We start from the raw sequence: 21,262 nt of genomic DNA, 5'->3' as shown, positions 1-21,262 counted from the left end.
TATATTTAATTGCAATGCAGATTTATCGAGTACCCACTCGCATCCACCTATTGCTATCTTTATCGCGAGAACTTGACCTGCCTGACTGCTCTTAGCACGTCCTCCGGCTTCAGATCTCCATCTTCAAGGTCGAGCCCCACAATCTTCGCCAGCGCCTCTGTGAGCTCCATGTTCTGTCTCTGCAGCAACATGGCCCTCTCCTGCATCCGTGCCATCTTGCTGATCGAACTCTCTTCCTCGGCAACCTCGTCATGACCACTGTCAATCGCGACTGAATCTGACAGAGGTTCTGGTGTGTGAGCTGGCGTCGGTAACGCTCCAGCAACCGGCTCGGGATGCTGCTCTTTCTGTTCGTACGTCGGCAATGGCTTGCGCTTGATGCGCTGCAAGTCTCGCAGCTTCCGAGCTCTCGTCTGATCTTCTCGGTTTGACCGTGGCTCGGGAGATATCGCTAGTGGGTGGTCATCAGCAGGCACCAGCTTTGGTGACTTGGGTAGCCTCTTCGGGCTCCGCGGCGACACAGGAGCTGGTTCGGAGAATGAACGACGCCCATGGCTGGCCATTATACGCTCCACTTTCGGGCTGGCGAGGGGATTCAGCATCTCCTCGTCGAATGTGATGGCGATATGTCGGGAGCGTCGTTGTTTTGGAGGTTGAGATGTGGGAACAGCAACCAGCTGAGTGTTGCGAGGGCTTTCGGTCGGTATAACGATCCTAAGATGTCGCGCGCCTCCAGACGTGGTCATCTCGCGGGCGCACGTCGGGATAGGCGCCTGTCTGCGTGCTCGCTGAGGAGAGCCTTCCACTGATCCGACGCGAGCAGCCAGAGTCTTGCGCTGTTTGACTTTGAACAGCTTCATTTGCTTGCGCGGTTGTGCCGTAGACTGAGGGTCTGTAGATGGTCCAGTATGCTTCAGGTAGTAGCTGAGATCATTCAGACCAAGATCAGCACTCGCTGTCAGTGCATCGTGGCTGAGAATTGGTGGCGCCAATCGTCCTACCTGCGAGGAACCTACGCGGCCAGCCTGTCCTACGTCAAGGCGTTTTGAGATTCGCTTCTTCCGAACGTGGAGATCGCACTCCAGTTGCTTGTCGTCGTCATACAACGAATGTTGCTCCTCGTCTACGAAGACAAACTCTTCATGCGTGGAGACGGCTGGCTCGATCTGGGTTGGGAAGCTTGGGTTCGTGAGCCGCTTTGGACTTCGATCCGGTACTGCCGGTGGCGGCTCATGCAGGTCTGGCTCACCAATGGCATAGATATCGATAGGCTCTCTGGTCGACTTTGGAAGAGTAGGCCCAGGTGAAACTGGGAGGGGAACATCTCGTGGGTCTGGTGAGTAGGCGTGACAAATCGCCTTCGATACAGATACTGGACCGCCCGTCTGGCTATCGAAGTATCTCTGGATCACCCCAAAAGTACCCATTTCTCCAACTTGCTCGGTTTCGATTTCAGGTAGCAGCTCGCTCATGGTGTCATAGCTAGCCTTGCGTCGGTGCTTGGCTACCAGTGGCTCCAGTGGCGCATGTCGTGCGGCATTCGTCAGATTCGGCATCGTTACTTTGAATGGCGTCTGGCGGCGCTGGCGCTTCTTTTCTTGTGGGCGACTGGTTGGGATGCTTGCGTTTCCAATACTGGCATTGCGACCTGTACGCTCGGAAGACAAAGCGGAGCAAGGCTCGTAAGTAAGCACTCTGGCCAAAGGAACGGAGGACGAGCGTCGATTTGGCCTGGCTGACGGTTGATAGACCTGAAGTGACGACGGCGATGATATTTCCTTGGAGTCAAGCTCGATTGCCTCCCGAGACTCAATCGTCGTGGACCTTCCAGTAGCATGTGACGCTGTTGACGAGCTACAAGCACGTGGACTTGCAGCGATACGATTGTTGCTGGGTGAACGGAACCCTTGAGACGTTCTTGGACGCGAGTAGTTCTCTTTGAAACTTCTGGAAGGTTGGTACACGTCGAGTGGCTTTGACGACCGCATTTCGAAATGTCGTGGGGTATGGTTGAGGAAAGAGCCTTTGCGTCTTCGTTGGCACCCAGACTCGTCTATAAAGTGCACCGGTGATGACAAGCCATAACCAGTCGGTGGAGTCCCTGCAGTGGTCGGCGGGGTGTTTTCGTCCTGCGTCGAGGCCGTTGAATTGCGCTTGAGCGACTCGGACGACACGCTTGTGTTCATCTTACACGTCTCTCCCAACGCCCCAGTATATTCAAGAACACTCCATCTGGTATTCCCGAACATTGGAAACGAGTTCAAGAGATTTTCTGTCGAAGCAGACGACATCATGACTGCAATCTGGCGCTAGGTACCCTCAAAACCGACTTGGGAACCACAGTCCTCATTCAAATCCGATGCCTAAACGTGAGCTGTAAGTACTGCTTAGCAGGGAAAGCTGGCTCAGATTGTGGTACAGCCAGGAGATGGGTAACTCAGCAGACGCAGTAGTGTTGTATCTCACGAAGACCGCTGCTTGTTGGCTGTAACCCCAAGCAGGGGTAGGTGGAGGGTTGGCTTCGGTGATTGGCAGAGGCGACGCGGGATTGGCCTTAGTGTCTAGGAAGTATGGCGACCGGCAGCTTTCTTCGCGCCTAAGCTTGCTGCAGATAAGACAGTTTCTCAAATTCGACAGGAGGAAAGTAATGTGGTGTAATCAGGGGCGGATCTGAGTGTAGGGATCACTTCTCGAGCTCGTGATGCCGTGAGGTGAGCAACGTGACACTACAGCGTATTGACAGCGAAGCCGGTAGCCGACAATGAGGTCGCATAGATCGGGAGATGTATTTGCCCTGGAAAGGTTAAGATGATAGGAGCAGGGAGTAGCATTTGAAAGTAGTGGAATCTCCGCGACGCAAAGGATGTTTGCAGCCGAGGAGCACAAACTTTAATTGTTTGCCCACAAAACATTTCAGAAATCGCCGCGGAACTCAAGCTGCAAGCCAGCCACGATCTGGAGAATGTGTCGCTCGCCGATGACGATAACTGGGCGCATTGCTTTGTAGTACGAGTGCACGATGGTGATTGGTGGCGATGTAGTACAGGTAGAGATTGAGGGCAGTGCGGCTTGCTTGATCCGGCGACGAGGGGAGCGCCTTGCTGATATCGCGCTTTGATGCATTGAGGCATATGCCGATGCAGAATGATCCGCGACAAGGGACTGTCGATTTTTGCTTGAATGATGTGGAGTGCAGAATCCAATAATTGAGAATGGGCGGTGTGCGTCACGGTGGTACAGGAACTCCTGACTAGCCAGAGGAAGTCGTGGCCCTCACGCACTTGCGATGCTGCGACCACGCATAGTCGTGATCAATGCACTGCGCTCTGATGTCTAGAAGACGCCGAACTGCACGCTCTAGGCTATAACACGCTTTAGATATTCCCCGACGTCGGGAAAGACGTACGGTAGTTCACACTCAACGCGATTCAGCTCACGGCACGCGCGTCGATCATTACCTGCCAGATCTCAGCCACAGAGCGCCCCTTTAGGCATCGTGGCCGATCTTCATCTAATACGATATCAGGGCATATGGCCCAGGAAGTAATAATGTCGGATAGCTACATATACACAGGAACGCGACAGAACGCCAGACAATGCTGATCAAAGTGTCCGCCACGCCAAATGATGCCACAGACTACTAGAAGTAGCTGTTGCCAAATCATATACATAAGGAAATCATGCTGCTCCAGCAGCTCCGGTTGGCCAGATAATGTACAATCAGCCATTCTTTGGCTTCTTATTTTTGATAAAAGGGTTTGGTGGTTCGCGAGGTCGTCTGCGGATCTTGGGCTTTGCCATCGACATGCCGCCAATGACATCCCCCGGCGGAGGAGCGACCGCGCCATGCGTTCCGTTACTCGTCTCTCCACTGGGCGTTGAGCTCTTGCGTTGGGCATCGGCCATGCCAGCCGGGGTTGATCGTCCACTGCCACCATTCATAGTGTTGGAGGCAGAGTCAGACGGAGCGTCTTCCATCTCGGCGTCGCTACTCTCGTGCTTGATTACGCCTGCGTCGTTGCTGTCTTGAAACTTGCGCTTCTCGTGATGTACAAGTGTTCGTTCGTTCTTTATCTCCGACTTGATCTCTTGTTTGATAGCCTTGGGCGCTGATTCTGAAGAGGTACTCGACTGATTGCTGGCAGCCCTGCTCATGGGCTCTGACTTTACTTCTAATTTGACCTCTGGTGTGGGACGATTAGGTTGCACATAACCCTCCTTTGGCGCCGGGAACTTGCTAGAATGCTGGTGCAGCATCTTTGGGACGTCTTGAGCAGAGAACCGCTTTCTCTCCTTAGCGTCTACTATGAGCTTCTTCCAGAACTCTCCTCGCATAAGCGAGTCGGAGTTACCCAACACCCACAAAGACGATTTGGCACGTGTGAGACCGACGTTCATACGACGGATGTCCTGGAGGAAACCAACGCCACCTGACGGAGAGGCTCGTACACAGGAGAAGATAATGATCTCGCTTTCACGACCTTGGAAAGCATCTGTAGTGTTGAAGTCGATATCTTCGATGATGTTCTGACCGTATGCGTTCATGAAACGCTGTTTGAGTTCGCGCAGCTGGCTCTTGTACGGTGTGATAATGCCAATCTTTCCCTTGAAGTCGTAATCGGGATAGTCGGAAGTGACTCGTTTGTACAATTGCATCGCGACATTGATTTCGGCAATGTTGATAAGCGAATGGCCCTTCGGAGCAGCTTGGTGCTGACCCTGGACATCGAAGAAGCGGTAAGGTCCCAGCAGCATGCTCTGATGCCAGGGTTGCTTGCGCAGGGCGGCCATATCGCCACCGTCCAAGAGTCGGCCGTCGTAGAACGTTCGACTGGGGAATAAGCTGATCTCCGGGTGCATACGATACTGGGTGTCTAGTAGATGCACGTCGTCTGGGTGGTTCTTTTGCATGCGAACGAACAAACTCTGCTCGTATTGAAAGGCGGCCGCCTTCTTCGAGAAGACTGTTGGAGGCAGTTGCTTCGGATCTCCGACCAAGATACACTTGGCGCAACCATACTTGAGGGGGATAAGAGCGCTCATCTCAACACACTGCGCAGCCTCATCCACAATAACAGTTTCGAACTCAATGCTCAGACCCTGGAACATTTCGTGTCCAGAGCCGCTGAGTGTTGCGCAAATGACGTGTGCGTCATTCAAAACTGCTTCCTGTGCTCGTCGTCGGTTCAGGTCTGCGTTACGGCCGGCGAGCTTCTCGTCATCTTTGACATTGTCAATCTTTGTACCCAGGGCCGTCTTCCGCCTGCGCAACGCGTTGATATCATCGTCTAGCTTGCTCGCAGCTTCGCCTTTGACCTCCCCAGTATCTCGTTGCTGGTAGGCCTGCTTCAATTGATCGGAGATTTGCTTGTGTTCCTGGAAGAGCTTTTGCGTCGCTTCTCGGTCGTTGCCGTTCGATGGATCTACACCTAGTCGCTTGTTGACAAGCTCTTCTAGCGTCACATCCTGTACACTGGCTTTGATAGCGTCGCCACGACCTAGGCGCACAATGTTGAGTTTGCGCGACTCGCCGCTGAGGGTCTTGATGCCGTTCTTAAAACGCATGACCAACTCATCGACGGCCGCGTTACTCGGCGCGCAGACAAGCAATTTCTTCGAAGCAGCATCTGAACGTTGCTGGCCTGGAATAGCGATAGCGGTGCCGCGGTTGCGAAGACTGTCGCTGAGAATCGCTCCAACGATGGCGGTAATTGTTTTGGTCTTTCCGGAACCGGGTGGTCTGCAGTCTTGTTAGTATAGTAATTGCCGACACGCGGATGTTGGAATTACCCTTGAATCAACGTGAACGCATCATTGTCGATGGCAGACTTAATGGCCTTCGCCTGCGCCGGGTTCACGTCGTAGTTGGAAATGAGCGGCTGGATCTGGCTATCCTTGTAGGTCAAAAGCGGAGAGGGCTTCGCGCGGATGATCTCGTCACACAGATCATAGTACTGAAGACCTTTAAGCGCACCGTATTCGCGCTCTAGAGAAGTAATCGATTCGAGTTTGAAGCCGAGGATAGTGTTGTTCGGTTGCAGTGAGGTTGACAGAGGATTGCCTGGTACGACCCGGTACGAAACTTCGATGTGCTGTTGCTTCCTCTTCACGCGGAATACCCTGGCAAGACATGTGGGCTCATTCGCAGAGGGCGACTTGGTCCGCGAGAAGAGTATGATGTCTCCTTCAGAAATGAAGACTTCCTTGTTCTCAACGTGGGTCATGGTGCTACCAACTTCCTGGAACATGTCGACAGCAGCTCGCGACGTAATTCTGATCTCGAATGGCTTGGACTGGTTCTCTTCACGAGCCTTGACGAAACCTTGCCATGCCTCCAGAGTCAAAAGAGGCTCGAACGTGTTCTGGTAATCATTAGGTGTACGGAAAGTACTGAGAACCTTAGAGTACTGGTCTGGCCTAGACTTGGGCGGGAAGTCGCCTTCGTGGAAGTAGTTCCAGCCAAGGATAGTACGGTGCAGACTGCTGAGATCAGGCGCCAGACGAGCACGCATGTCTTTGGCAGAACGCTGAGCTCTCTTCTTCTTCGTCGGCATCTGAATCTTGACTTCGTTGACAATGTTCGTCTTCGGTCCAGTTTTGACCTTAGTCTTCTTGATGCCAAACAAATCCTCATCGATGTCACCGTCTGAGTCGGATGATTCATCAGAAGAATGCATCAATCCCTCTCCCTTCGCAGCTTGATCTTTGCCCAGGACACCTAAGCCTTCGAGGCCAGAGCCGGCTTCGGCGGTGAGACCTGAAGCGCCCCGGGCTGCCTTTGCCTTAGCGATCGCAGCAGCTTTCTCTTGTTCGCGCTTTAGTTTTTCGGCCTGCCGCTTGCGCTTGAACTCTTCCTGGGTATTCTTCTTGTTGTCGTTGAGAGCTTTCTGTTGCGCAGCCTTCGCTTCGGCGGCTCTCATCTGCTCACGTCGCTCCTGGAACTTACTAGACCCAGATGTCATGTTAGCCAACAACTTAGCTTTGGCATCTGCCGTAGACTGTGCCGTTCCAGGAGCCATCCATTTGCTGATAGAGGCTTGCTTGGGTGGCGCGGGCTCTTCTTCCTTCACGAGCGGGCGGCCCAGATGCTCTTCAAGCGCTTGCTGCAGCTCGGCCTGTTGCGTCTGACTCAGCTTCGCGCGGACGTCTCCTGAGAGAACGCGTTCCATGTACGAGAGCGCATCGGGGTCGATCTCGATAGACACACGATGTAGACGAACAAGAAGCTTGCTGATCAAAGTGACGGATTTACTAGACAGAAACTCGTCACGAAGTCGAAGCCATTTTGCCAGACCTTCCATCGCGTTTGCAGGCCGAGCAAGCAGCTCTTTGAGTAACGCTGTTTTTGATGTTGCCTCTTCTTCATCGCCGGTCGGTGGTTTCAGCGCAGTTGCAAAGATGCTGCATTGGTCGAACAGAACATCGGCAAATTGCATAGTGTCTCGGCAAAAGTCCATCATCATGTGTTTGTCGTAGAAACCCAAATTACTCCAGGCTTCAGTGGTGGCGAAGATCATCGTTAGTGAATCCCATAGGCTCTCCCATAGGTTCATTGTTGCTGCAGCGTCGTTGGAGTCGTATTCTCGGCCTCGCAAAATACCGTCTTGAGAGTTGCAAAGGATGTCGATAATGTCGGTACATGTCCGGATCATACTTGGTGCGGGAGCGAAGGCCTTCTTCAGCCGAACTTGTCGGACTGAGTCCGAGATGCCTCGAACAACGTGCCTATAATGAGCTCTCAAGATATGTTGTAGAGCTCCTCGGCGCTCTTCTTCCCCACTAATGACCTTCAGAAGCTCGATAGCGGAGTTGCGAGTGTCTTCCGTGGACGAAAACATTAGTGAGACGATGGCGCTTGCTGCAGGCTGTTGTCCGAACAAGGCTTGCAGTAATTTGGGGTCGAATTCTGACATTTTCTCCACAACATCGGTAACGGACTGAGAAAGTAGTCTGAAACGGTCGTTGAAGTGTCGTACCGTTTGGGGTACCTTGTCGACACCCGACTTCATCTGCAGTGTTTCGATGCCGATCAAGCCTCTCCCAGCTATCAGCAAATGCGTAGCAAGTTCTAAGCTATCGGGCCCTATTGCTCGTAGAACCGTTTTCCATAGTGGGCTTGATGGGGGCGTTTCGGTGGGCGATGGCCGCTGCGCAGAAATAAGCTGCCGCTCGATAATGAGAGACTGCGCTTCCAGCTTGAATGCATGCTCGATCACTGAGAGGGTTAGTTGCATATCCTCTTGGTTTTCCTTGTTTTGCTTGAAGGTTTTGAGGCTCGTGACGAGAGACTGTATGAAGGTCGATAGCAAATCCAGCATGCCGTTAACTGTTGGTTGGCCAACAAACTTGTCGATGGTCTTGCCTTCGCCCATCTTCCTGAAGGCGTAATCCAGTACTTTGAGGCCTTCCTTGTAGCAGTATGCTCTAGCCGCAGGGGGGTAGCGGTCGGACTGGCAGCGGCCAAGTAGCGCTTGTGCAAAAGGTCGTACAGACGGTCCAAGGTTGGATAGCTTGATAGAGTCGAGGAAGACGGGTATCCAGGCGAACGCAGCGTGAAGGTTGTCCATGTTCTGCTCATTTGCTTCCGCTGTTGCAAGGAGGAGCTGATTGAAGACAGGGCTATTAAACACCTGCTCTACCACTGTGGCAATGGAAGGGGTGACAGCATTCATGCCGTCCCAGTAGTCGATCGGTGACTTCTCCAGCAGCTGCTTCATGGTCGCAATCAGATCGAGGAAGCCCTCAGACTTCAGTGAGAGGTGATCAAGCATCAGTCGATAGAAGTCTCCATCGAGGCCCCGTAGAGAGTCCGTGATCAAGTCCCGGTCCATCTTTGCTACTATGAGCCGCATGCCGCCCCAGAAGAGCGGTACGATGGACAAGTCCAAGTTGCTCATCTGAACCTTCATCATGACACTCGTGACGTAATCCCGTACAGCCCAATCCCACTCCGACTTGAGCATGTTCCTCTTGAAAGTTGACCATGACTCCGTCGCCCACTTGTGCCGTCTGTCGACTCTGCTGAACAGGAATCTCGTCATAGCAGGCAGGTATGTCTGGACCTTTAATCGCTTTTTTGTCTGTACCATGTCGAATGGTGCGTCGAAGTGTCCCTGGAGGAGTTCCTCGTTTCGTATTAAGGCGTCGCAGCTGAGTGCTTCAAAGAAGCCGTATGTGCATTCGTTCGGTAACAGTCGGACTGAGCGCGTCTTCGGTTCGGCTTTGCTGAGTATGTCGTTGGCATCGTCCAAGCCCTTCTGTATGCGACCCAGGCATTGGTTGTCTACCACTTGTAAGAAATCACCAATGTTGTCCTCGTCGTACGAGTCGATCAGCCGAGTTCGCCATTCGGCTCTGCTCTGGTGGAAGACCCTCACACAGACATCACAGCTCTGCATGAGGCTGTTCAGCCGGCTGACTAGCCACTCCTTGTGCGGTGCTGCCTCCTCTCCGTCGAATGCCAGTATCTCGGTCGCCTTGAGCGCGGTCCATTTCCTGTCTTCGGCGGCTTCGAGCTTAAGCTTGCGGTCGGCGAGTTCGGTGGGATCGGTTTCGGGCGGGTATGCCGCAACGTCTTCGTCGTAGTATACTGATCCGTCATCGCCGATTCGAGGGCAGAATAGATGTTGTGCTTCGGGTAGCTGTTGAAGCTCGCTGTGAGACACAAGGTTAGCCATGTCTGGCATGTGGATGTAGCTGCTGGCAACGACAGGAGGGTACGTGTAGCAATACTCCGGGCGGACCTGAAGCGATCGAGTTGATAGGGATGAGGGTTGGTAAGCATCAGTACTTACTCTATCTTCTCGAGGATTTCCGCCATGATGCCTCACCCAGGCCCTTCCTGCTTAGGACGGCGCCCCGCTCACAATCCCTCCGAGATGACGAAGCGCAGTTCAGCATTCACTGTCCTCAAAGCCTCTATGCGAGCGCAAAGGGCTACACTTGTGACTATCTAGGGGATGCTATCTATCCTGCAGGGTCCGTCGCGCCCGTTCAATGCCCGGCGCAGGTGGTTGTAGAAGGAGCGAAGGCGCGCAGGCAGTTGGGTGGTCTTATATCTGTCAAAGGAGCGTCAGTCGGAGAGCGTTTGCCGGGCTCCAAGGGGTGAGGGCGAGGTGAGGTTGCGGTGCGTTGGGCAGAAGAAAGGTCCATCACAGACGTCAGTGCATCAGAGATTCCCCATGCAAACGCGACGCGGTCCACTAGCGCGGTCCACTTTCGCGTCCACGGGTCCGAACTGCCAAGCCTATTAACCTTCCTCTTTCATCCCCACAGCAACTTCAGGACGTCACGAAACTCGCATTTCTGGAGCTACGTCTATATGTGAAGTTGGGCCTGCAGGTCATTTCACACTGCGTCAGCCTTGGCCTCCTTAGCCTAGACATCCACGAGGCTTGCGCAGCCAGCACGATTCAAAACGCGGGTCAAAGACGATATTGTGGCCAATAGTCCTCGCGTCAAACGCCGGGACGGCAATAATTAAGTCATCACGCGTATGGCATTTTTGTGACGCGTGGGATGTCTCCAGGCGTTTGAAGCATCTAGCCTATACATCTTCCATCACGTGTCCGAAGTAAGCCTTGGGCTTCAGTGTTTCTCAACCATGGGAACTCAGAAAAATCTCAACTCAACAACTAAAGTACACCACCATAGTTATGTGCTGCTGCTGATGCCTGGAAGGGATGGGTGTATAAAATCTTCGCACTTGTACATCTTCCACCTAGGCAATTGTCAACCCCCGGAGCCGAACTCACACCTCCATACTTCCTTTCGTAAGCGCCTACGAAGGCAACAGTGGCATATAATCCCCACGCGCTGAAGCTTCAGGTTATCGATAAAGCTATTAACTCGGTGGTAGCAAACATCACAACTCATATTCCCCAGTTCAACAGGTCTTGTATACGGAATCGAGAACATGATCATTGTAAATTTTGTACTAAGGAAGCTTACAATATCTCTCAAGATCACAATAGGGTCGAGCCAGCAAGAGGCATAAGACATACCATTGCGGCCAGGGACGCGAAGGCATGGAAAAGGAATGGTGGTTGAGAGACAGGTGCACGATACACATTATTGTCATTTTCTTAAGCTCTATTTGGATTCTTCCTTGAGTCTCAAGGCTTGGTCAGAACAGTGAGATCTACAGTTTGAACGCTGTCAACGAAGCCAAATACAAATACCCCAACATGGCCACGACGGAGCTGTTCAAGACATGCGCATCGAGTGAAATTTGGGATCCGCCTTGTAGTGGAGTATACACGGCTTGGTTTGGACGTTCTTCATGGATCCAGTAAGCCTGTTAGTAGATGCGGGTACTCGAATGCTTATGATCGGACCCTGTACATCAGGAATGGTGGTCTTTCTACTTATATGAGATTAACGAACTCTGGTATCTTGATCGATGTTTGACATATGATCGAGAAAGCACGGGTTGTTTCGTAGAGCAGGAACGACAGAGAAATGTCGAAGTTGTGTCGCGTTGTCTACCGTTTTCTCGACCATCAGTCGTAGAAAATTAGAATGAATCGCTGTTGTGTGATCCGAGAACTGGCAAGAAGCCACCAGGAGCATGTGACCAGATGTATATTTGAGCTCGACTCAACCTATATACTTTAATTCCATGAAGTGTACTCTGAATGCATAGTCAGCGGCAAGTGCTAGAAATATAAGCTGTTGGCATCTTTAATCAAGACCCAAAGTCCTACCGTCGAGGTAGAAAGGAATACACGTCGAACATGCAAAAAACATCGCCGATCAATCCCTATAACGCACCCTCCCTAAGAGCCGGCATTAGCTCTCCTAAACGCGGGGACCGCTCAAAGAAGTAAAGAGGCCATCTACGGGAAGACATCCGCACCCGGGAGGCGAAATGACGCGTCTAGTAGCACACAAGCGACCAACAGCAAGAATCAACGTTGAAAGAGTATTGATCTGCGACATATACGCAAAGACAAGAAAATGATGTGAGATGGCCCCAGGATGCCTACACAGGCGCTACACAACTGACATGGAGGCTAAGTGCTAGTTAGTTCCACCATGTCGACCCGACGCACAGAGGACAGCGTACAAAGCGTGAAGACTTCAGTCGCACTGCATCGATGCTGTGTCCATGACCCGGCGTAGGTATCCTTCGGCGGATTTCCGCGGTGCGGACCGTAGCTGTAACCTTGCAGTGATTTTCAAGAGCCGCTGGCCGACTAAATTGGGATCAGCCCTATGACGACAGCTGTCAGTCTTGAGGCCACCTGTATCTCGCGACAAACTTTCATCTCTCTCCTACGCAAAACACACATTCTCTTCTTGGTGATGTCAATGTGAGAGCGATATCGGAATCGCACGACTTGTTGTCAGTTACGCTCAGCGGCATCTCGAGAACATCTTCACACTCGCACAGCCTCATTCGCTCCACTGTGGCGCTCTTTGCATCTCATCAACAACCTCTTTCTAGGTACCCCAGCCCTCGAGATACTTCCGAAGGAGTAGGTGGCGTGCGCCTTTCGCATCCATCGGCTGGTTGTGTGCTACATGACTGCCACTTGGTACGACGTATTAGCCAGATGCCGCAGTCACGTAGTCATGCATTTGGAGGGTATTGCCGTGATCGTGACCGAGTGTCGTTATGGCCAGTGGGTAAAGCAAACCTCGAGGTAGACGGTACCAGTGTTGCATTGGCTCTGCAAAGCCTCCCGGTACATCGAGTCCGAAGGACGTACGTGGTTCCACGTACATGGTGTGATCTAGGACGGCGCGCTAGGCGGGCATGGTCGTGCGATTGCGGATGTCACATTTCCTCGAGGGTGTTCTCGAGTCTCTAGTTCAGTCCAGCCGGTACGCGACAAGAGCCTTGCTCCCAGCTCCCAGCCGTTATCGAGCCGTCATCGGTGTCGCGCACGAGCCTGGGGTCAACGTTGCACATTGCTTTTCACTGCGAAACAAACGTTGCAGTCCAGTGGAGAGAGGTAATAGGGCATCTGAGAGGAGTCAAGTGATGCGTGTGGACATTAGTTCTTGCACCGGTGAGCCAGACACGGCAGAGAAATCGAAACAGCGGATAACGTGAGTTTTTGTAGAAATCACTTCAAGGAGTGGTTCCGCGGACACTTCAGGGTTTTGAGTTGTGGTGGCAAGCTTATTCTCCCAGAAAGGCAAGTTCGGGCGACGGAATAGGAAGCAATGCCCAGACCCGACTAAGCCCTCACGGATAGCGGCCCACGAGGCTAGCTTGGAGTGAATTAAGGTGCTGGATTGGACCGAGACTATGAGTAGAGTTATAGATCTGGTCTACACCGCGCCTGGTAAATGTGACAGGAGATGCTAGATATGTTGATCGAGAACAAACGACTGAGAACAAAGAAACCACAGACTGCGCCAATATCCACGTAAGACGTACAGTCGTCCGGAAGTGCAAGTGCATCCCCGCCAACATTGCGTGCCCACATCATATCTTCTCACTCGCTACACCGTCGCATGCGAACTCGCATGCATGCACCTGCGTCTTGGTCGTTGAGCGACACCGTGATTACTTTTGCCATTATGTGGGTATCCCTATCCAGTTACTATGCGCCTTCCGAGTAGTGACCTGCTACCAAAGTGGTAGAGTATGTGTGTATTACGTTTAACCCAGCTTCTGGTCCTGGGGGTAGTGGCCGCCAGGATGGCGGGGCATGCCTTGCTGCGCCATGGGGTACTGGTTTGATTGCTGTTGTTGTTGGAGATAGCTCTGGTAGTGCAGGGCTGCCTCGGGCGTCATGTAAGCTTGAGGCATGGGCTGGTTGTTGGGCGGCATTCCGCGTGGCTGACCAGGCGGCACTTGGGCGTGGTTGTCCTCTGGCGATTCGACAGTGTCGTTGTCGACGCCATTCGCGTCGCCGCTTGACGGCTCAGGGGCGTTGAGACAGGCCTGGGCGCGGTTAGTAATGCAATGCGACAGGCGCGTGGGTGGTTGCAGCGTACCTGGATGAGGTTCTTGCCCTCGGGCTTGGTGACTAGCGGTTGCAGCTTGGGTGTGGTGAAGGTGTAGACGAGGCCAGTCTCGGAGACGACGAGCAGCAGCACTTGCGTGCCCGTCAGGACGGACAGTTCGTAGGCCTGGGGTGGAGGTTAGCGGAGCGCTCGGTGCAGGCAACGGTTTCAAGCGACGCGGGACCAGATGCACCACACGATGCGCGCGACTGGGGCACCAACGTACCTTCTTCATGATGCCGGCTTTGCGCTTGGAGAAGGTGATGTGTCGACGCGACTTGTCCTGGATGAACTTGATCTCAATCTTTCTTCGCTCGCGGCCGGGCTTGTCATCGTCGTCGTCGTCGTCATCGGCAGCGGCGCGCGCACGCTTGACGCCGCGGTTCTCCATGCCCATGGTGCCATTGCCGTCGTCGTGGACGGACGGCGACGCGTTCTGGTCGTGCTCGGTGATTTCGCTGGCCATGGTGGTGAGTCGCGACAAAGATTGGTTACCCGCAGTGTTTGGGGGACGAAGGCCCTAAGCTGAGTTGGGCCGAGTGTGGGGAGTTGGCAGGCGTTCTTGCGTGGTTTGGGCAGACGCGCAAAATGTTACAGAAGGAACTGCAGACAGCTTGAGTTGGGTTAGACTCTTAGGACGCCCTCAATAGGAAAAGGAAGCGCGGCCTGTTAAAAGATCGGGGCTGGTCCCTTTGATGGCGCAGCAGGAATGCAAGGAAAAGGTGCGCGGGGGAGGAAACGCTTGGTCGCACTGTGCTCGGTGGAAGGCACTAAATTGCTCGGGGGCCCGTGCTGCGCCAGTGGCTGGGGGGTGCTGGTCGAAGGGCTTGGTGCCGGGGAGCGTGACCTGGCGCGGCAGGCCTCGCAGGAGACAGAAAAGACACTGGCGACGTACCTGTTAGACGGCCTGGGGGATCAGGTGCGGCGATGCTTTGTTTTGGCGCGCCGTTGGGAGCGTGCAAAAAGAGGCAGCGGTGGTCTCGTGAACCCTGAGCTTGTGGAGCTTGGCGGGCACGCAGGGACAGACGGAGTGGTGCAGGTGTGTTATAGCCCGAGAGCTGTCTGAGGAAGGAAAGGGACGAACGGTATTGGGAATGAAACGGCGGGAGTGGTCAAGTATTTCTCTCGACGGCTGCTTTGGCTGCTTTGGTGCGGGCAGGCCCTCAACTATCCACACAACTGGGGGCGGATGCGCTTGAGCGCAACCCTGGTCACAGCTCTGAGTCGGAGATCGACAATTATTGCCCTGGCCGCCAGCCTCGCTCGCCGCCGTCGCGACACGCATGAACTGGCAGATTGCAGCGCAGCGCGCCCGTCGTGCTGATACTAACTTTGACCCCTTCCCACTAGAATTTGGCCTGTCAGGTCGCTTTTGGAGATGAACAGCAGCGGCCTTTCCACATGAAAAGTCCGCCGTCCCTCTCAGGCCGAGGGCTGCGCTAGAGGCAGCTGAGCAGGCCCCGCTGTTTCGTCTCGTATTGATTGGTGGGATGCCGCCGCTAGTCCCGCTCAAGTCAGATTGACGGTCAACTGGTGAATGTCGGTTCCCACTCCTGTCCGTCTTACAGTCCACACTACCCAGGCGACAGAAGACAGTACACGCGCAGCAGACAGGCATCCGGACGAGATGCCAAACTCTGCCGCCCGCTGCTCTTGTCCATCCGCCAAACATGCACTTCATGCCACTCCAGAGCATCCCACGACGGTGGTGCTGCGTGGGTCGTGCTGGAAGCCGCGGCTGCACCAAGCCAGCACCAGGCAAGCACCTCCCTTACGCACCTTCCCCGTTTGATCTCGCTTCGCTTGCAGCGACGGTCTAGCCTGCTCCCTCGTCCCGCACGCCTGCGCTGTTGGTGGCGGCCTGCGTGAGGCAGCAGCTGGGTACTCACCACCACCGCGCCTCGTGACAGCCAAATGCCGCGGTTCACTGCATCTCAAGTAATTCCTGATGAATGTTCCAAACTTCTCGTCGCATCCTCACGCCGCGATCCACTCGTCTGTGGCTCACCGACGTCGCAGCGCCAAAACATCGAACCATTATGCCCGTTCGCGCCCGTGATTGGCCGCCCACCATGCTCCAACACTACTGAAACCACCCACGCATCGCCGTGGTCCAACTGCGACGCGCCTGCGCAGTGCTTCTTAATGCTCAAGGCCCCCGTGTCCCCAATGCCATGCATTTTCTGCGCGAGCGCTGCTCTTGCTACCACCTTCTCTTCTCTTCGCTACTTTCTATCTAATAATTCGCGTTGATCGCTTTGATCGACGTAGTTCACGAGAGTACGCCGGACGGCTCCGCTGCGCTCGACTTCCATTCTTTGTCCAATCCTTCTTTTCTCTCCAGTCTCTTCCGTCAAATCTCACTACCGTCAAGATGCCGACCAAACTGATGATGGCCTTTGTGGGCATGGATTTCCTCTTCGCCGGATGTGGAGGACTGTTGCTGGGCTTCTCCCTCATATCTGAGCAATCGATGCGCGCCACTCCGACCGTAGACAACGTCACACAGAACCTGCTGCTCGGCCAGTGTCCATTGACAGGTACGACTTTCACGAAGGGGCGATGAGGGTGGTGTTGAAGGAATCGATATTCTGGCACCACTGTGGCGGCGCACCGTCCCACGCATCGCCTATGAACATACAGTCTCAAGAAACATCAACTAACACCTTATCCAGCTGGCGTCGTCAATGCCATCTTCGTTTTCGTCACATTCCTGCTGTCTCTCCCTGCACTCTTCCTTCCAACAAACCGAGGCTGGCTTCGTACTCAGGGCTGGCTAGTCGTCATCTGTGCAACATTCACACTCGGACTCGGTATCGCCATCTGGGTGGAAACTCTGCAAACCCGCACCAACCTCAGTGTACTCTGGGGCCGTGAGTCGCCGCTTATTCAGAGTCTCCTGCAGCAAAAGGTGAGTCCTCCATGACTGGCGTCAGCACTAGAAGCGCATTTTCCGCACGTCCACGCCGGTGTGCACACAAGCTGACGAGGAACAGTTCGACTGCTGCGGCTACGTGAACTCGACCACCCCTCCATTCGTCCAGGACAGCACATGCCAAAACACACTGGTCGCCGCTCAGAAGGGGGGTTGCATCGGCAAGTTCTCCTCATTCGCCAACACGTACCTGGACCGCGTTTTCACTGCCGCGTTTGGCATCGTCGGCGTGGACATGATCCTCGTACTCTGCGTTGCCATGGTTCTCAAGTACCGCATGGAGCAGGAGCGCTACAGACACATTGACGAGAAGAACGGACTTGGTGGAATATAGTTGGTTGAATGATTTGAAAATAAAAAAAAGAAGGGGTTTTTGGAAGAGCCGGGAGCGAAGCCAACGAACGTACATGTCCAATCGAACGACTCTTTCTTTCCCTCCATAGTCTACAGCTGGTGATGTGGAAGTAATGACGGAGACTCAGCAGCGCTGATACTCCCTACGACTGGCTTTGTTGGTTTCATTCAGCTTTGCATCGTTTCTGCATTTAGCGTTCTTTGTGTATATAGATCTGGATACCACGCGTTAATTTAGATTCGCGACCCGCATGGAAATAGTATATGAGTCTTCGACATCACAAGTTGACATGGTCATGACAATGCTTGGATTCTCCCATCTCCGGCCCACGCACTCACGACCTAAAACACAACCCCCAAACACACCAAAATACCAAAACAGATCAAGCCTCCCCAAGCCCTCACTACAGCTGTCACTGTCACAATCTTCGCCCACACGCCGCGGACAAAGGCCGCTAATCCGCATTCTCAACGAGTGCAGCAGTGCATTTACTTTTACAAGGACCATCCCGCAAAGCCGCCAAACCGTTCATCGGCAAACGGCATCTAGTTCAAACGCGGAAACTGCTATCCGAAATAACAAGAACTGTTACCGAGACCAAGGATACCTGCATGCATGTGGTGGCAGAACGGGGCTAGCTGTATGTTTTACCACCGGGATTATTTCAGGTGGAGTTTGTATGGGGATGGCCCTGCGATGGGATGGGTCACGGGTTGTTGTGGGCTTCGGCATGTAGGCTCGATATGCGCGACATTTTCGGTCGCTTTGTTAGGGCTAGAAGAGGCGCGTGGATCGGACAGCAACTGTCTACTTGTGCTCAAGGCAGAGGTAATCTGGTTCTCTCGTACTATCCCAAACACTCGCGCTCTTTTGAGATGCGCGGAATCTAGAGGTCCCCGTTCCCTTTCTTCGCTTCGCACCCTGGCCGAGGCCGTTCCCAGCTTTCCACGGTACGCAACCTGCTAGCCTGCACATGTTCCGTCAGTGGACCATCACACCGCCTCAGATAACGAGTCAGCATTTTGCATGCGCCACAGCTCTCTCATCGTGCATCTGGAAGGGCTTGTTTCCCATGTCGCCAGGTGCATCTGCCATTCGTGAAGCGTACCCGTGCCGCCTGCCTGCCTTGTAATCCATCTGTACGAGTATCTCTGCACACGTGTTCTTAATGAGCAAGACCTGCGGGCCTCTCAGCCAAGAACCCGCCTCACGCACGCACGTACAGTAGTTAGATGAGTAAGCCGCGTCGTCGCCCCGCCATGCAATGTGACAGGAGGAGATGAATCTCTTCTTGTGGGCCGCGACCGAGCATCCTCACGGATACAGCTGCGCGCATGATTTTTCTCTTCTGTCTAGACCCTTTGGCTAAGACGCTAGTTTTCGAAGGATTGCAGTAGGTGAAATTGCATGGTTTTCTCGCATTGGGTAGTTTGCGAAGACGACGGACGCGCTGGAATGGGACACGCCGGTTTGGCTTCTCCTGTAGATCCCCCCCTGAAGCTGTCGCGGAGAAGGGCGCCAAGTGCTGTGCCAATGGCGATGCGAACTTCGCTTTCACAGATGCGTTACAGAACTATAGGATCGCGCGCAGTATCGTATGACACTTTCCAATATGATCTTGAATTATCGTTACATTTCTGTATTGATAGATCATCTCATATTGATTCTCAACAACTGTCAATAAAGGTTCGTCAAGATGCGCAGGGTGGTATTGTCTCTGCAATTGAGATGATGTCCACGAGAGGTAAATTGGCACGGTATTGTTTATTGAGACTGATACCTTGTCAATGCGAGTGTCGTTGCATGATCTGAACTTGTCTGCGGAGCAACATCTTTACAGGGCCTTTCAGGCTTTCGAGTCATTGGCTAGTGATACCGCTACATCGTCCTCTTCGTCGAAGATAGACTTCTTCGGCGCGTCTTTGCTCGTGCCTTTGAAGAACCTTCTGAGATTTGGCTGCGTGTGTTCATCTTCATCACCAAAGACGTTATAGACCTTCTTTCCGCCTATCCGCACAGCGTGCTCTAGTCGTGCGCGTAGTCTCTCTATAGAATCTTTGGCGTCCATGATGGTAAGATCCACCGCAGCGCCAGCCTCGACGATGGAGTTGCTGAGTAGTTGAAACTGCCGAGCAAGCGCATCCACCTCGTTGTTGAAATCTTTGACTTCTGATGACGCTGGCACTGGAGCCCTGACTGGAGACGAGCCGGTTTCTGACGTTGTTGGACTTGATAGGGGCTGATACGGGACGTTCAATAAGCCAGGCCCAATGGCAATGTCAAGCAATGTCAAACGTGCCGTGAGGTGCTCGTAGTCGGTGTCCTTGTCTATTCGGAAGTTCGAAGACTGGTCCAGGTATTGGTGAATCATGTCAGGCAGCTTGGGGTCTGAGAGTTCTACGTCGACTGATACTGGGTAGACTAATAACGCGAGAGCCAGGTGGCGTTGTAGGTATGCTGTTAATGGTGAAGTCGCTGGGAAAGAACAGACTAGATTCCTTTGGAGGAGAGGATGCGTTACTTTTACAAGTAGTTGAGAGATGACATCGCTAAGCTGTGAAGAAATTAGAGCCTGGGTATCGTGTTGCAGTGGAGGACTCCCTACGGTGGAGGTCATTCTGTGATTATCAAGGTTGCATATGAGAGCTTCCATAGCGTCCTGGATGACGTGTAATATGTGAGCATCTGCAATAACTCGGTCATCCAGACACACGTGGCAAAGAATAGAGAGCGCACGCCTTCGAGCTTTCGAACGTAGCCTACCAAAGTCAGCAAAGTACCGTACATGTAGACAGACCACCTACACTGGCGCTGCTTGTTGAAGTAGTCTGGCGGCAGAGACCAGTGACGGAGGAAGCAAGACTTTAGTTTCGGTTCGTGGTACTGAAATTGGGACTAATTCAGTCTGTGCATTGAGCTGAGTTGTATTGGCCCCCATTGCACCGAACAAAGAATCCAGCCTGTCGTTATCAAGCAGCGTACGGAGGTGCTTGTTGTGAGGTTCTGATTCCAAGATTTCAATGTATATGCAGCTAAGTGCCTCATTCCGGCTTTGGGAAACTACAGTTCTTAGCGGAGACATTCCATCAAGTTCGTGTGATACGCACTACATTCAATCATCCAGGAAGCTAGTTCTTCGGGCAGTTGTTGCATTCGAAAGATTTGTTGTGCAAAGCCGGTCATGAAAGCCTGGTCCCTGGCGTGGGAGTCTTGACCATGTTAGCAATGGACCCAGCCTATCGTCATTGTAACAATCTCACCTTTAAAAATCGAGGCCCATCCATGCTTGGGCAGGCTGCTGATGGGGAACTTGGGCTGCGCTTGTATTGAGTCCGAGTCATCTTGGAAGAAATGGTAGACGTTGTCCATCTGTGTAGCATTCGTTCTCTGCATGGCCTGAAGGAGACGATGCGCTTTCTCTGGGTCGTCATCATTGTCCACAGCTTGGCCAAGTAGCTCCTCGTTGAGTGCCAGGGTACTGTCTGCGTGTTCTTCAAGGGAATGGTCCAAAAGCGCGCTGTGCTCCTTGATCTGCCGCTCTGTCTCGAGATTCTTGTGGGCCGTCTTTACAAGTACATCAAACTTGTTCTTGTTATCCTTGGCCTTCTTGGCCGGCTTTTGTAGGCCGTTCTCTTGGTCTTCGGACATGCGCTTAGAACGTGTGGTGGTGGTCGTGACGATGGTCTTGACTTTGGGGGTGGGTAGACCAAAGTCAAGGTCGGGTAGAGAATCATCGTCCGAGTCGAGGACCACCTGCTGGCCATTGGATGTGGTGCGCTTGCTTGCGCCCGAGTTTGCGGATGTTTGGGAGGGGTTGAAAGGCGGCGCATCGGCACTCGCAGCTCTCATCGTGGACGGCGCGCTGGACGCGGGTGTGTTTGACGAGGAAAGCGGGGTATGGGCGGCATGTGAGTTTGCGTCCGGTGCCACTCCAGACGAATTTGGCGGGTTTGACTGACGGGCAGGCGCATTGTTTGCATCTGCAGTGGGAGTGCGGTTAGCCTGGGGCA

At 53.4% G+C, this 21,262-nt stretch overlaps 4 protein-coding genes across 4 annotated transcripts; 1 reads left to right on the top strand and 3 right to left on the bottom strand.

Moving 5' to 3' along the window:
* Positions 1-59: 59 nt before the first annotated feature.
* On the bottom strand, positions 60-1,556 carry J4E85_006778 (uncharacterized protein; the record flags this gene model as incomplete). Its single annotated transcript, XM_051471014.1, has 1 exon — positions 60-1,556. The coding sequence occupies one exon, from the start codon at positions 1,554-1,556 to the stop codon at positions 60-62; it is 1,497 nt and encodes a 498-aa protein (XP_051325224.1).
* Positions 1,557-13,615: 12,059 nt separating this feature from the next.
* J4E85_006777 (uncharacterized protein) lies at positions 13,616-14,428 on the bottom strand (the record flags this gene model as incomplete). The annotated part of the gene is made up of 3 exons (XM_051471013.1): positions 13,616-13,900; positions 13,954-14,088; positions 14,189-14,428. The coding sequence occupies 3 exons, from the start codon at positions 14,426-14,428 to the stop codon at positions 13,616-13,618; spliced, it is 660 nt and encodes a 219-aa protein (XP_051325223.1).
* A 1,908-nt stretch (positions 14,429-16,336) lies between these two features.
* Positions 16,337-17,231, top strand: J4E85_006776 (uncharacterized protein; the record flags this gene model as incomplete). The annotated part of the gene is made up of 3 exons (XM_051471012.1): positions 16,337-16,502; positions 16,638-16,873; positions 16,959-17,231. 3 exons carry the CDS (start codon positions 16,337-16,339, stop codon positions 17,229-17,231), a joined length of 675 nt encoding a protein of 224 aa, XP_051325222.1.
* Positions 17,232-19,098: 1,867 nt separating this feature from the next.
* J4E85_006775 (uncharacterized protein) lies at positions 19,099-21,101 on the bottom strand (the record flags this gene model as incomplete). The annotated part of the gene is made up of 4 exons (XM_051471011.1): positions 19,099-19,709; positions 20,235-20,312; positions 20,360-20,461; positions 20,513-21,101. 4 exons carry the CDS (start codon positions 21,099-21,101, stop codon positions 19,099-19,101), a joined length of 1,380 nt encoding a protein of 459 aa, XP_051325221.1.
* Between the last annotated feature and the right edge of the window lie 161 nt (positions 21,102-21,262).

The sequence above is a fragment of the Alternaria conjuncta genome (genome assembly GCF_024043145.1).
Source record: "Alternaria conjuncta strain BMP 0040 chromosome Unknown scaffold_9, whole genome shotgun sequence".
Taxonomy (NCBI): Eukaryota; Fungi; Ascomycota; class Dothideomycetes; order Pleosporales; family Pleosporaceae; genus Alternaria; species Alternaria conjuncta.
The sequence above is the reverse complement of the archived record's forward strand: the minus strand, read 5'-3'. Positions and strand labels throughout refer to the sequence as shown.